The sequence below is a fragment of the Lichenostomus cassidix genome, chromosome 3 (assembly GCF_008360975.1).
Source record: "Lichenostomus cassidix isolate B80296 chromosome 3, HeHo_3.0, whole genome shotgun sequence".
In the NCBI taxonomy this organism is placed as follows: domain Eukaryota; kingdom Metazoa; phylum Chordata; class Aves; order Passeriformes; family Meliphagidae; genus Lichenostomus; species Lichenostomus cassidix.
Genome location: NC_139483.1, coordinates 26,905,872 through 26,920,731, shown reverse-complemented (window position 1 = coordinate 26,920,731; position 14,860 = coordinate 26,905,872). Strand labels below are relative to the sequence as shown.

At 41.8% G+C, this 14,860-nt stretch overlaps 1 protein-coding gene across 2 annotated transcripts in view; it reads left to right on the top strand.

Annotated features, from left to right (window-relative positions):
- The window catches only part of PLB1 (phospholipase B1), a 78,426-nt gene extending 64,928 nt beyond the window's left edge, over positions 1–13,498 (top strand). For both annotated transcript variants that reach the window (XM_085055034.1, XM_085055033.1), the window contains 9 exons: positions 1,319–1,370; positions 3,165–3,245; positions 4,237–4,302; positions 4,838–4,932; positions 6,112–6,193; positions 7,523–7,627; positions 8,703–8,798; positions 12,259–12,333; positions 12,819–13,498. In XM_085055034.1, coding sequence (XP_084911160.1) covers positions 1,319–1,370; positions 3,165–3,245; positions 4,237–4,302; positions 4,838–4,932; positions 6,112–6,193; positions 7,523–7,627; positions 8,703–8,798; positions 12,259–12,333; positions 12,819–13,040 — 874 coding nt within the window. In that variant the 3' untranslated portion in view covers positions 13,041–13,498. The remainder of the gene's footprint in view (positions 1–1,318; positions 1,371–3,164; positions 3,246–4,236; positions 4,303–4,837; positions 4,933–6,111; positions 6,194–7,522; positions 7,628–8,702; positions 8,799–12,258; positions 12,334–12,818) is intronic.
- The last annotated feature ends 1,362 nt before the right edge of the window (positions 13,499–14,860 follow it).

Here is a 14,860-nt window from a genome sequence, read left to right as displayed (position 1 = left end):
GCATGTCAGGATTGAGGTGGTGCTGATGACCTGCTAGTATTCAGCATGTTTCTGTGATCTGAGGTTTTTAATTGTAAGTTTCAGGGTTTTATTTCTTTTATTCAGTTCAGTATTTGGGGGATTTATTTGTTGTCTTTTTCTAAATTAGACACAAGCTTTCTTTCTTCGATTTCTGCCCATAATTTTTGAGCCAATGCCGTAGTTATGCCTCTAATTCAACCAGTACCTTTTTCTGCCCAGTCTCCAGTATGCAGGTCCTTAATTTGCTGTCAGGCAAAATCTGTAATGAGAAAAAATTCATTAGCGTCTCATTTATTTCTTGATTTCTGGAAAGTAACAAATAGTTGCCTCAAACTAATGCATAGAAGCCCACTGCTACCCTAATGGCATTAAAAACTATTCCTGTTTGCAGTGCAAAGGAAAAGAAAAGCAAATGAGCATCTGGGAAATAACTCCTTTTTCCTCCTGAAGAAAAAATCTACTAGTCTGTTAAAAATCAAAATGTGTAAGAATTTGTATGGCTTACACTGTGCCTGCTCCATGAACACTCACAGAATTTGTTTCCAAAGCTTTTTGTGATTTAACAGCCATTAAATCTGCTGCAAGAGAGATTTAAGATAACTATCGAAGCTTGTAGAGCTACTAAATATTTCATAGGTTCCCTGAGCAAAGCTGACTTAGTGGGATCAATATGGTTCTGGGAATCCAAATAATGTAACTGCATTTATGTAGTTGCTGGAGAGAGGCAGGGTTTATTAGCTCAAGCACAGTCTTATTCTAATATATCAGGAGCTCATTTCCAGCTGGTATCTCAGCATGGTTTGTGCTTTGGCCCGTGGATGCTGCATCCTGTCCAGAGCTGGACTGGGACTCTCCAGCCTGGCAGTCCCACAATGTAAGCAATATCTTCCAGCCCTAAGACAAGCCATAGGAATTTAAGGCTGGATCAGGAAGGCTGGTTAGGTGCCCAGCTTCTGTGTCAGCACCAAACTCCCCCAGTAGATTTTTGAAGGGAGTTATGTAACTCAACGTCTCTGTGCATCTGGGCATTAGTGGTTTTTTCCAAACAAAATGCACTTAAGCCAACTCTGAGATGGGAAGAACTCATACCAGTTGCCTGCCACTTGGCAGCCATCCCAGCTGAAGTCTTTTCAGATCAGGTTATTCACTTGTGCAACTTGGTCCTTCAGTATTTGCTCAGCCTTTTGAGGAATCACTTTCCTTACACTGATTTGTACTGATCCTAAGATTCCCTGAAATGAGGAGTGGGAGATCAAAAGTGTGAGCACACATCTAAAATCTTCTGTTCTCTCTCTAGTGATATGCCAGCCCAAGCACATGCATTGATAGAGCTGATGAGAAGCAGCTCGGTAAGTGGAATTTGGGCAACCCCCAGTGCTCCCATGGTCTCTAGGAGATGACTTTAATTAATGGGATGCTTGAGTCATGAAGAGTGCTTTACTGATGGAAGAAAAGTCCTTGTCTCTGCTGTGCTGTCCAAGATGAATGCACCAGATGAATTACCCCTAATGTATGATGCAGTGCATGGTAGTGCAATAGAGGAGAAACCTGGTAGTGATTGGATGGATGAACTCGTGGTAGTGAGGAAGAGGAGAAATCTGAAGGCTTTGGTGAGATCACAGGATTGCTTAGCTGAGCAGCAACTTCCAAAGTGAAGGTCATAAATGCGGAGTGTAAATTTGCTGGAGCAGCTACCTGCAGACCAACATGAATCACAATAGCCACAATACTGGGAAGAGGGACTACTGAAGTCTTTGGAGGAGAAAAAGCCCCCTCAAATTCTGGTTTTGAGCGGGCAAATAATTAAGCAGTGGCCAGAAACCTCACGGTTGGATGAATTTCTGTCACACCATAATTTTTTAGAGAATTAGTAGAGGATATAGCATTGTGGACCAATTTGCTGTGCCAGCTTCACTGAGGGCTACAAAGGGCACCAAAAGCAGGGAGGGAAAGAAATCTGTGACAAACCCAAGGCTGCCCTGCTCTGAGTGTTGGCTGAATTTGAGTGGATGACTGTCTGGGTGTGAGCTGTTGGTTCAGGGAGAACATTCCCTCTAAGGGAATGGGAGTGCCTAGTGCTCCTTGGCTCAGACTGAATGGGAAAGGAAGGCACTGAATAAGCAGGATTTGTCAAAGCATGTGTCTCCCCATGCCAGAGCTCTTGATGGATGCTGCATGCTCACCCCAATGTCAGTTACTCTGCATTGCCAATTGTTTGGCAGAGTGAAGGGAGCTGGCATGGCTTTTCAACAGAATAGAAGAGGAGAGGCTGTTTAGCTTTGTTTTATTCACAGCTTTTTATGAATTTTTAAAAAAGAGGGAGGGGGGTGTGTCCCTGCCATAATATTGCCTCTTCATGAAAGTCTTTCCGAGCAAATTGCTGGTTAAAGAGGAGAATTCAGACCTGTGGGTGATTCCCAGGCCCTCCCTCTATTTGTGGGATCCTTTCGCAGATGTTTGTTATGTAAATGCACCACACTAAAAATAGTTGCCTTTGATTCCTTTCTTTGTACTGAATGTTACAAAATGTTTTGATGAGATCCAGCTCTCAGCAGCGCCTATTGTTAGCTTGCGGTGACGTGGATGCTGCAGCTGCCCTTATATGAGCTCAGTGAAGTCACCAGCCTCCTGGACTCTTCTATTTTAATCCAGCTGTCTGTTCCCTGGGGCACCCCTCGCCCCTCCTGGCCACGGGGTAATAATTGCCCAGCTGGCAGGGATCCCCAGCAGCTTCAGTTCCACAGCTTCATGAGTCACTCCGGCCTCCACTCCCACACGGCTTTATCCCCACCCTGCCCGCAGTGTGCAGCCGTGGCTGGCAAATCTCTCCTGTCCATCCCTGTTCTGAAGCTAACATTCATTTAGGGACGCTTGCTGCCACAGACACATTTCCATGCTTGGTTACCCTGACAGAGCTTGTCTGCTGAAGGGAATTTCCTTACAGAAGCCAAGGTGAATTGCAGCAGACTACCAAACAGTTCAGATTCTCCCCCTGGAGAGATGTTTTTCTTTTGCCATCTTAACTCAGCATACCTCCTTTGTTCTGCCCTACTGTCTGTACCCCATTTAGCCCCATTTGTGAGTGTTACCTCTGCATGCCTAAGCAATGGATGCTGCAATCTGTTTATTTTATGTGCCACTAGAAAATTAACTTCAAGGAAGACTGGAAGCTGATTACCATCCTCGTTGGAGGCAGCGACCTATGCCAGTACTGCTTGGACAAGGTTTGTATCTCTGAATTAGGCATTCTCATCCAGGCATTTGGCAGGTGACCAGCCCTGGAAATACAGCCTTTCTCTCTCTCTCAGGCAGCCAAAGTTCCTCTTTGTTTAAAAAGCACTTAGAGGTCCTGCTCCCTTCATCTGTATTGTATCACAAACAAGTGCACAGCTTTTAATACGGGGGCACTGCAGCTCTGGTGAAATGCATTATGTAAGAACTAGGAACCAAGATTAAGCTGAGGAGCTCTCCCTGCTTAACTGGACAAAGCAATCTGTGTGGTGTCTTAGGCATGTTATGGGACACAAGTGAAGTCTTCTGGAAAGCATCTCCACACAATAATTACTGAGGATACCCAATTCTTACTTCATAATCACACCCAAAATAATAGCATAGTTTATAGTGAAAAACATGTCTTTTCTTTAGCTGTCAGTGGTCATCCCCTCTGAAGCAGGTCATGTGGCACAGATTGGTATGGACCCCAGCTTGTTGAAATGACCAGGCACTGTTCTCTGTTATACATCTTCCTTTACAGGCTGCTGCCTGGAGCCTTTGTCCCCACAGCTGCATCTCTATAACTACAGTCACAATGTTGTTTTGCTTATGGGCTTTGTGGGGTCTGACTGCCTTCATATCAATTTCTCCAGACTGGCAGTTTGAAAAAAAAGATATTGTCCTGTTCACAAGGCAAACCAGTCTGGTTTGTGTCTTGTAAAAGACAACCCGAAATCCAAAAATGTGATCTATATAGTCATTATTAGGGAAAGGCTCTGTCAAGATACCTTAGGATTTTCTACAGATATTAGGGGAATATATTAATGACATAAAAGCACAAGCACTGTATAACCTCTGTACATGTGCCAATAAACTTCTTGATCTGGAAATATATCTGCCAACAAAAGAAAAAAGGAGCATCAAGTTAATATATCTTCTCATAGACCACCTTCTCGGTTCCTAAAAAATACTAATCCAGTCTTTTGTTGTTTTTTTAAACAGGAAACATATTCAGTGCAGAAGTATGTAAAGCACCTTCAGGACACTCTTGATATTTTCTATGAGGAGGTAAGCTTTTGAGATACCCTAGCGAGCTATGTTCCTGGCAAGTACAGTGTTGTTTTCCTCATCTCTGATAGACTGTCAGTGATTATGTTTCATACAAGGTCATCTTTCAAAAGCGAGAGTCAGACTGTTCCTCAGTGCTGCATTTCAACAACTGTATTACCTAATGCCCTGAGAAAGAAGGCTGCAGTTTCAGAAAAACTTTGTGGATCAAACATACCGTGACTGTACAACCAGCTTTGGTGGCTAAACCAACCATACACAGTTTCATTTACCTGAGAGTAAATGGAAATGTCCCAGGGAGTGAAGCAGCACTTCAGCTATTTTGTACTAGCTGCTAGAATTTTTTTGGCTGACATCCACTGTGTATCTCCCTCCCCCTCCTTTTATACATCATCCTTACACATGCCATTGGCTGCAGTCGGTGCAGTTTGCACTGACTCCGTGACCTACGGATGGCACTTCTTGCTCTTTGTAGTGGTATCATGTTCTGTTACTTGAAACATGTCTCTGTGTCTGGTTATTATAATCCTTGCAGCTCCCCAGAGTCTTTATCAACATGGTGGAGATGCTAGAGTTCTCTGGACTGCGTCAAATCACAGCAAGCTCTTCAGAGTGCGCTTTGACAGCAAAGTAAGTGAGCAAAACAGCTCCTTGCCTTTAAAGTGACGTTTGTTTGGCTCAGTCTCAGTTTCTACAGAGGACATCCACACTGAGCTTTCCAAGCTACTTGCCTTGCCATCTTTACCTGATCCATTAATTCTCATCAACTTTCTATTACTTCTCCCAACCCTTCATCTAAAAGGTATGCACTTGTAGATAGCAGAGTCATCACTTCTCAGCTCTAAGGCAGCATGACACAGCACAAGTCAACATATGATTGTAATGCTGCTGAACTTTGAAGGCTTTTTTGCCCAGCCATCCGCTGGTCAGCAGCACAGGCTGACATCCCTGGTTCCGCTCTTTGTATCCAGTGCTGCATTACCTCTGGTGCAGACTGGGCTGTATACAGCAGAGTGCACAACCAGGAACTGCTCCTCACAGCCTAATGAACGAAACCAAAATCTTAACTCAAAGGACGTGTAGTGACTAGTTTTAAAAGCAGCAGTGTCTTTAAAGGCGTCAGAATGGACATGAAAGGCTCTTTAGTCTTGCAGAGAAAGGTATAACAAAGACCGTAGTTGGAAGGTGATGCCGAATGAATTCAAATTAAGTTAGGCGCAGATTTTTAATAATACAAGTGATTAACTACAGGAGCACACTGGAAGGGAAAATAATGAATTGACTATCTTGCTTGATGTCTTCATCTACATTCCAAGCACATTCTTAGAAGATGAATTTCGCTGAAGCACAAGTTATTACCTCTTGTTATGAGGGTAACATAATAAAACAGAGTGGTGCAAGGACTCAGACTACAGGAAAAATTAGTCTTTTCCAACTTTAAACTCCCAGATGTCTGAAAATCTGCTGTAACCCTATTCATGGGGTGGGTTTTCTTGTTATTCTAACACATGTGCTTTCCTGCCAATATGTGACATACTAAACACCTTTTTGTGTTTGACTCAAAAGCTGTGGATCCTGCAGCTCTTTCTGGCTGTTATACGTGTCCGTTTTGAAAAGTAAGTCAGTAGAGATTTGAGATTTTTTTTTTTTTTCTGAAGTATCTGTCCATTTCTAAGTCAACATGCATCCCTTCTGCATGGGAGCTTTGAGCACCCATCCTGAGCTTCTTGAACCAGACACACTCTGCCAAAGGACTGTAAACAGATTATTCCAGACTGGCTTTTAATTGTAGTATTTCTTTCATTGAAGGAAAGTTTGCCCGTGTTTCTTAAACCCAGAGGAAAATTCTTCTGAATTACAAGAAATTAAGAGAGTTAACAGAGATTTTCAGGTAATACATTGATTCTGCAACTGGTCATCTTCACTTGTGTCTCTTTATATTGCTTCCCTCACTGCCCTTCCTCTCATGCATGTCCTCAGCAGTACAGAGAGGGATAACTGGAAAACAGCTTGGCTACAGCCTAATCAAAACCTTACCCAGCTAACCAGTTAGTAACAGTGCAAGTCTTTCCACATTGCCTTATGATTTGACGTCAGTTCTGAAGTGCATGCCGATGGAAACCAGTTCTGTTTCCAGCTGCTGTTGCAACAGCTGAAAAGGAGTTAGTGAGGATGGCTGCTTTGTTGATATATGTTTGTCTGTTATGACCCCAATGAGTAGCTCACATGAATTAACTTGTCACTGCAAGAGTGACAAATGACTTTGCATCAGCTGTTTTGTGATTACTCTTAGCAGAAAAAAATAACTACACGAACCATGGGCCAGCTTGCCATCTGAGAGTAACTTTTCATAGCCTCAGGCATGAGATTCACTCAAAATTACCAGAGGCTATAATTAGCTATTGGAGCAGAAGCTTTTTCCATCGATGTTCTTATGAATACAGGAATCACTATATCAGATCACAGTTACATCAGATCACATTATGTTCTCTATTCTGGCTCTGGCAGTGGCTGTTGTCCAATGAATCTGACAAAGCTCAAGAAATTTGCCCTGGATAATGTTTGTGTAAGCCTACTAGAGGGGTCATTTTCCTTGACTAAGGAAGTGGGATTAGGAATGTTTTGAGAGATGACCAGGATCATTTGTGTTTGTACCCATAAAATGGCAAGTTACAATGAGATGGGTTTTTTTATTTGTATGAATGCCTGTGACTATAATTTTTGAAAGTGGCAGGTAAATTTTCAATATATAAGTTTTATTTTAATTCAAGCACACCTTTCTGAAAAATCAAGTGTGCTTCAGCCTCAAGTTGTCATTCTGGACTCATTTGTCACTTCTAAAAATGTTGGCCTTATTCCTTTTTTACCATTTTCTGTAAATTTTAATCTCATTGCAGCTGTGCAGCTTTGGTTTCTATAAGTAAGGTTTAAATTCCTTTTGTGGTTTTTTTTAATTAAGCAACTTTATATTTTTTATATTCTTTTTTTTGTTTGAATTAGCCCAGCTTCTGTGCATTTTCCTCATGAAAATCTCTTCATGAGCCAAATTCTTTTCTTAGCCATTTTATTGACTGCTTTATAACATTTAGCCAGATTTACACTAATAATTGGTGGCTTCCTACACTGAAAGATGTGTAATCTGCATGTTTTTGATAGCTGACAAATGTTAGATGAGCCTTGCAAGTAACTCTTCTGTTTTCACTGATTACACTGCATCCAGGCTGAAGCCTTGCAGCTGATCAACAGCGGTCGGTATGAACGGCGGGAGGACTTTGCTGTTGTCATGCAGCCTTTTTTCCGGAACACCTTGTTGCCCCTGGATAGCGTGAGTCCTGCTTTGCATTCCCATTATGCAAGAGCCAGTAGCTTGATTTCTTTTAAGTCAGTAAGATCCATGCCAGAAAGGATTGTTTTCTTCTCATTGCACAGTCTAGTGGCACAGTGTGACACCTGTGGTAAGAGTGACAGAGGAGAAGACAGGAAAGATTGTGCTGCCTGTGAATCAAAATGGCTTTAGGAAACATTCTTAGTGTGCACCCACAAACTAGGCACCCTCTGACTTCCTCTAAACTGCATGTTGCTTCCCCCATTGAAGGGGCTGGTTACCATTCACCACGGTTTTCTGATTTAGGTTACGGAATGTGTTCAGGTTTTCTTCAAATGGAAACCAACACTTGAATCTCTGACTCATCCCTGCCTAGAAACAGGAAGCAGCCTTTGAAACCAAACACTGATTCTCCTTCTCTTCTCCAGCCTTAGCATTATGTATGCTGTGTAGTTAGGGATACAAATATGCAGCATGAATCCTGGTCAAAACAACCCATATTTGCACAGTACTGAACCTTTTTTCATGCCATCCCCATTTCTTTCTTTTTCTGGCAGCCTTCAAGGTTGAACAATGGTCACCATACAGGTAGTAATGAGGCAAATTCCCCCTAAGAGAGACATTTGCCAAAGATGGATAAGCACATTATTTTTATTGTTACCTGAAATTCAGCAGAAATTTCAACACCTGAAAGGTTGTTAGTCTGAGTCACAAAAGTTTAAAAAGCAGTAATAAACAGTTTTCTATCAGTTCTGTACAAAATGGAATGTGGGTCAATGGCAGTGTCTGTGTGACAGCTGTGACTGTTGGCTTAATGATAAGTTTAGTTTTGTTATGAAAATTGCTGTGTGAAGTTGAGCAGGCTGCATTACGCAGAAGGTCTCAGGGTGCAGTAATCAACTCATGGTTATGAGTACCTAAGATTATTTGCAGTGTGAAAACATGAGCATATTGCCTTTAGGAAGATACCAAAATTGTGAAGTGGGTATACCAAGTACAGTACTCTATTAGATATAATATGTCAGATCTCACAGATTGAAATTTGCTGAGAAATACATTTTTGCTTTCATTGCAGACCGGCAAGCCAGATATGAGTTTCTTTGCTGCAGACTGCGTTCATTTCAGTGTAAGAGGCTATGCAGAGATGGCCATGGCTCTCTGGAATAATATGGTAAGAGCTTACAACTTAGATCCCTGTGTGTTTGTGGTAGCAGTAGCTACAAAAGATCATGAGAAAGTTGACTGAAACAAAAGAGTAAGTAAGTCATAAGATTGATATCCTAACAGGAGAGGGTTGCCTAGCTCTGAGGTTCTTCTCACTCTGCATTGCTTAGGAATGTAATCCAAAGTGATCATGTTGCATGAAACTGTGTAAGTCTTTGCTCATTCAAAATGAGAAGCCCTGAGAGTCTTAATGTAATGAAAAATTCCTTTCTGTTTTGGTAAATAACTCTCATTAGAACAAAAAGTCAGCCTATTTATACATTCATTTCTGTAGGTATGCTGAAAATGTCTGTTCAAGGTGCTTGCCCTTCTTCAGTGAATCCTGTTATATTTATTAGGAAAACATATATGTGAATTTTTGCTGCCATTAATAGTGTGGACATGTTGTACCACCCACTCTAATATCTGAGGCAGTTTTGTAGAGTCACTAAAACTAACGGGGGGCTGAAATCAAACTTATGATGCTTGCAGTCACATTCCATCTGTCATTTTGGGGAAAATGATAGCTTTCAAACAGTGTTGGAAGAAGGTGTAAGAGACACACGCTAGACTTGATAACTCCAAGGTTACAGTTGCTTTCAGAAACATGTTTCCCCGTGTTGGAAGGAAGACTATGGCATTTTCATGCCACAGCAACATTTTTTCCCCTTGTCTTGTAAACACCAGTACCCAAGCACATTGTGCTAGCAGAAACCCTGCATCCTAGTTTGTATGACAAACAAGCATAAATGGAGGGGAATTTCTTTTCCATTTAAGTAAAAGTCTGAGCAAGATAAGAAACTTACAGGATACCCCAGAATGAGCTTGAGCAGAAGGACTGGAAAATGCAGGGCAGGAATCTGTGCAGTTGCCCAGTATAGCATAGGAGATGTAGGTCCAGGGTTATAGAATGCACGCACATGCTGGGAGTAATTGATTTGTGCATGCACAGCAAATCTGCCTGCTTTCCATCAGGCTTTCCTGTCTGGGACTCCTGATGACAGCAGGCTGGTAGGCTTCACTCTGCTTCATAGCTTAAACAGGGCTAATGGTGGGCCAAAAACCCCAGGCAAATGCGGAAAAATTGAAATTGAGCGTGGCTGAGGGTTTCAAGAAAAAAATACAGTACCTGGACATATGGCAGTGTTAAAATGGGTTCCTGTTACCATGTGGTATTCCTATTGGCCATTACTCATTCCTGAATCACCATCAGTCTTTTTTCCAATGCCACCAGAGTTTTTTTTTCTGTCCAGACTGTCACTCATTTCCTACGCTTATAAGGATATTGACACAAAGCTTTCTACTGGGGTGGCAGGGATCAGGTTCTTAGTGATGCAAAGCACAACTGTTCCCTCCCATAGAGAGCTGTTGGTCTATGCTGACTGAAAATATTGCTGTTTACTCTTTAAATCTAGTTCTTGTAACACATCCCTGCTTTTCCCTTGCAGTCCTTGTACGGCAAGGCTGTGCAAGCTTACTGTAAGGCTGTATTGTTTCCCTGTTCCCTGAAAAGCTCGGCAGGCTGCAGGCTTATGGCCAAATGACACGGATTCTTGACAGTGCACATAAAGAGCCAGACTGTGCCTGGCCGCTGTGTGGGTATGCAGGGACTGGGATGGCTTACGCAGTCTCTCGCTTGCCATAATGCTCCTTACCCTTTTTACTTCGTGCAAAACAAATGTGTCCTGCTCTCTGAAGTCAGAGGACTCTGTAGTCTTAAGGGGCTTCCAATGGTTCCAAATCCACCTTGTCAGGTCTTTGGCCGACATGAAGAGACACATGGGCAGTGTGTTTGGCTTGTGTTCTGCCTCCGTGCTTGCCACATGCTCTAGAGGAGCTGTGAGTTTCTTCTAGAACTTGTCCTGTATGCTCATGGATTTGGGGGTATGTCATCTTCAAAGCTCAGAAGCTAATGCTCCTGAAGAACAGATTGCATGGAGATGAAGTAAGCATGGATGGTTACAGAATTTCACATTTTATCATCTTTTATCTGGGCTTTTTGCCAGAATCCTTACCAAGTGCCCTGGCATGGGAAGAATTACAATTATCTACAAATAACCAGTTGCACTGCAGGCAGAATGCTGCAAGATGTGAGCCACACATTGTACAAATAACTGAGCTGTTCCCTTTAAGATGCAACAAAACTACCAAATTCAGTCTTAACTGCATTAGCTGGTGGGTGGGCCGAGTGATTAGGAGTCATAAAAGAGTCCATCAGGATCCTACTGCAATAAGGAAAAACTTGGCATCATGTTCTGCTTCTCATCTTCTCTTCACTTGTTAGCTTTCTTCTCTAGTTATATTTTTCTGTGGTTCATATCTTTTTATTTTTCAGTCTCTGCTAGCTTCTCTCAATTTTTTATTTTTTATTAAAAATGAACTAGAGAGACAAAGTATTCCCAGTGTTTCCAGATAGGAATCTTATGGATAGAATTTGTTTTTTCCATGCTGTGTTGGGCTCGTTGCTGTATTGTTTCTCTTCAGCATACAGCTGACACTTTAATCCCTTGAGGACAGTAAATGTGTGTATGGACAATAGCAGAAGTAACAGCCATCCTCTGTGCTGTATTCCCAGAAGTGCTGGATGACAACTTTGCAGTTCTCTATGGACCAATCTTGAAGTCATTACTTCAGGCATGTCCATACAACAGTTGTAAACACTTCAGTTAACATGACTGAGCAAGCCTCTGCTCGTTAGCTTAACTATGGCAACCAGTGGTATGTGCACTCCTAGCCAAGCACAACTGCCTGCTATTAGCCTGGGCATATTTTATGTTGAGTTGGAAATGGGCTCAGGGTGAGCCTATGGTCAGCTATTGCAACTTAGCTGACAACTGATAGTAAAAAAGGCTCTGTTTAACTCTCTTCTTGCTATATTGTGAACACAGCCTCAGCTACAACCCCCACGGAATTTCTTGTCTGACTGAAGACTGCAAAGGTTGGCACTGTCCCATCCTCCCTCTGTAACTCTTGTCATTTCTGAAGTAACTCCCATCACCATGACACTTAGCCATCTTTCTTTAAGTAATGTGCTAAGTAATATGTCTAACATCTGTCATGTGGGTTTTTTCCTTTGTGGTTTGTACTGCCATCTCAGATTAGTACATGGCAGAACTGGGTGTAATAGTGAACCGCTTTGCTTTAGTGGGATATTTCAAGAACGTTGTATTCAGAGCAATGCAAAAGCAGAAAAGACTTATCCTATTCCTTGCTTCTGAGGGAGTTATTTGGCAGCCAGTAAATCAGATTCTCAATGTCTTCCGTTCATGAGTGTTAAAACGTTTGCAGATTTTCCTGTACTCTTTCTACCTCACTTCGTTACTGCAAGCACCAAAAGATCGGATAAGAAGTTGTAACTGTCTAAGTCAAGAGAGTCTGAGAAGAAAAAAATTCATCATTATGTTTAACATTACTTTTCTCTTCCTCAGCTGGAGCCAGTTGGTGAAAAGCAGACTTACAACAACTTTACCCATGACAGATCAAAACTCAAGTGTCCAAGCCCTGTAAGTAAAGGTCAAGCTGCTCTCTCCATTAATTACCTCTATTTTTCTCCTTTCTTTGCATAGGTAAATCTCTCTAATAGAGTATCTTTGTGAAGGCTTCAAATTGCTAAAATATGCTCCTGTTTTGTTACAGACAGGGAAATCTACTTAAAATTTAAGACAAAAAACTTTATCCTTACTGCAGTGGAAAGCCTCTCATTAAACCCAGTTCTAATGAGCCTATGTATTTCTATTTGGTTGTTTGCAGCAAAAAAACAAGGAAGTGATGCCACCACTCCTGATTCTGAGGTGGCTTCTTTTTTGTGTTCTCAGAATTTTCAGGCAATAGAGCAGAAGAATGTTTGGGCTAAGATAGAGAGAAGGCAAAAAACCAGCTGATTGTCTAAAGATCTACAGTTCCTCTCTGAGATGGGGCAATGGCTTATTGTTGGAATACTGTCCATTGAGTGGTCTGTGGTCAATAAGCCTTTCCTCTCCTTTTGTAGGAGAAGCCTTTTCTTTTCACACAAAGAAATAGTGGATTTGGAGGTTCAGATCTCAACTTGGAGAAAACAGAATCTTCAGTCCCCTACTGGGCTGTCATTGTGACTGCAGTAGCTGGAGTCCTGCTGGGTTCTTTGCTTGGCTGGTTTGTGTCACGAAGAAAAACCAAGAAGCGCCTGCATAAGACTGATGCAGAAAACAACATTAAAACCACCCCTCTGTAACACAAGTGGAACAAACACCTTTCTCTGATGAGGCTGCTCTCTGGTGTGACACAGAGAATAGCAGAATAAAAAAACCTGTTGGATATGACTGAAGCTTCTTGGTTTCCCAGGGATTTTTGTGCCCTATAACATTGATCAGTAATGCACTGTAGAGTTATCTTCTGCAGACCAGTCAGGTGGAGGATGAAGTTCAAAGTATGCTGTGGTTTCCTGCCAGCTGGCAACTAAGTACCACACACCTGCTTGCTCAATCCCCCTCACTCCCCCTCAGTGGGATGAGGAGAAGTGGAAAAAGGTAAAACCCATGGTTTGAGATAGGAACTGTTTAATAACTGAAATAAAATAAAATATAATAATAATAATAACAACAATAATTGTAATGAAATGGGAAGTAACAAAAAAGATGAATAAAACTCAAGAAAAATAAGTGCTGCACAATATAATTGCTCATCACCTGCTGACTGATGCCCAGCCTGTCCTTGATCAGCAATCAGCCCCGACTCCTTCCCCCAGTCTATATAGCATGCATGATGTTCTATGGCATGGAATATCCCTCTGGCCAGCTCAGGTCAGCTGTCCTGGCTGGGTTCCCTCCCAGCTTCTTGTGCTGGCAGAGCATGGGAAACTAAAAATCCTTGGTTTAGAGTAAGCATTACAAAGTAAAACTAATATATTAGTTTGTTATCAAACAAACTAAAATATTGGTTTGTTATCAGCATATTCTCATACTAAATCCTAAACACAGCACTGAACCAGCTATTATGAAAAATATTAACTCTACCCCAGCTGAAACCAGGACAAAGTGTTATAAGCTTTTTCATTCTGGGGTCCAGTTCTCTGTTTCATAAATATTACTCAGGATGTCAATTGCTTGCACAAGGCAGGAACACATGTTCATGCATCTTGGCTTCTTAATTGTGCATCTTTCCTTTTTCCGTATAAAACTGTATTTAAAATGTTAGAGACAGGTCCATGATTGCTACCTGGTATTCCCCAATAGTAAGGTGTAAATGACATAAAGAGCAGCTACAATGTCACATTAGATTCCAGCAAGACCATCGAGTTGAAGGTACCAAGATGATTCTACATGGGCAAGTACAATGCCATGGAAACACCTTTAAGCTGGCTTCTGAGCAGCTTGGATCCAGATGGTATTCCTGGTGCAGTGCTGGGAAACACAGAATAACTGCAGGCTCTCCACTTCCTTGGACTCCAGGCTCCTTCCATCTGGGACTGGGTGTGGAGCTGGGCCAACCTGTCACTTCTCCAGGACTAAATAGCCCAGGGACAGTCCTGTACCCTCCTGCCCTCCCCTGTATGGCAGTTGGTTCCAGAATAAGTCTTCCTTTGATGAAGGAATTTCTTCACTACCATGTAGTAAAGGGTTTTAAACAAAAATGTGGTGCCTGCTGGCCTGGCCTAAACCTTCTCATAGGACCTGTGTTGTGTTCAGGTCTCCCAGGCTGGAGGCTCCATGGCTATTATCCATGGAAGAGTTTGCAAAGTTGTTTTTCTCTTTTTGGTTATTTTGGTTTGGTTTTGGTTTTTTTTAGTTCTTATCAGGAATTCAAAAGTCATCCGTCTTGAAATCAGATTTTCCTTGTTTTAAACCTGCAGGCCAATTCATATGATCTATTAGTACAAAAAATACTTCACCAGTTCCACAGGATCTTTTTTCCCAATCTCTTTCTTATTTCTTATGTCAAATACTTTACATTTTGATTTTATTGAAGCCAAAGTGAGGTTTGCACTGGTGCAATTTTTTGTGATGTGTACTACACTTCCACTCCAGAAATGCAAATGAGTAGAAAATTATAATG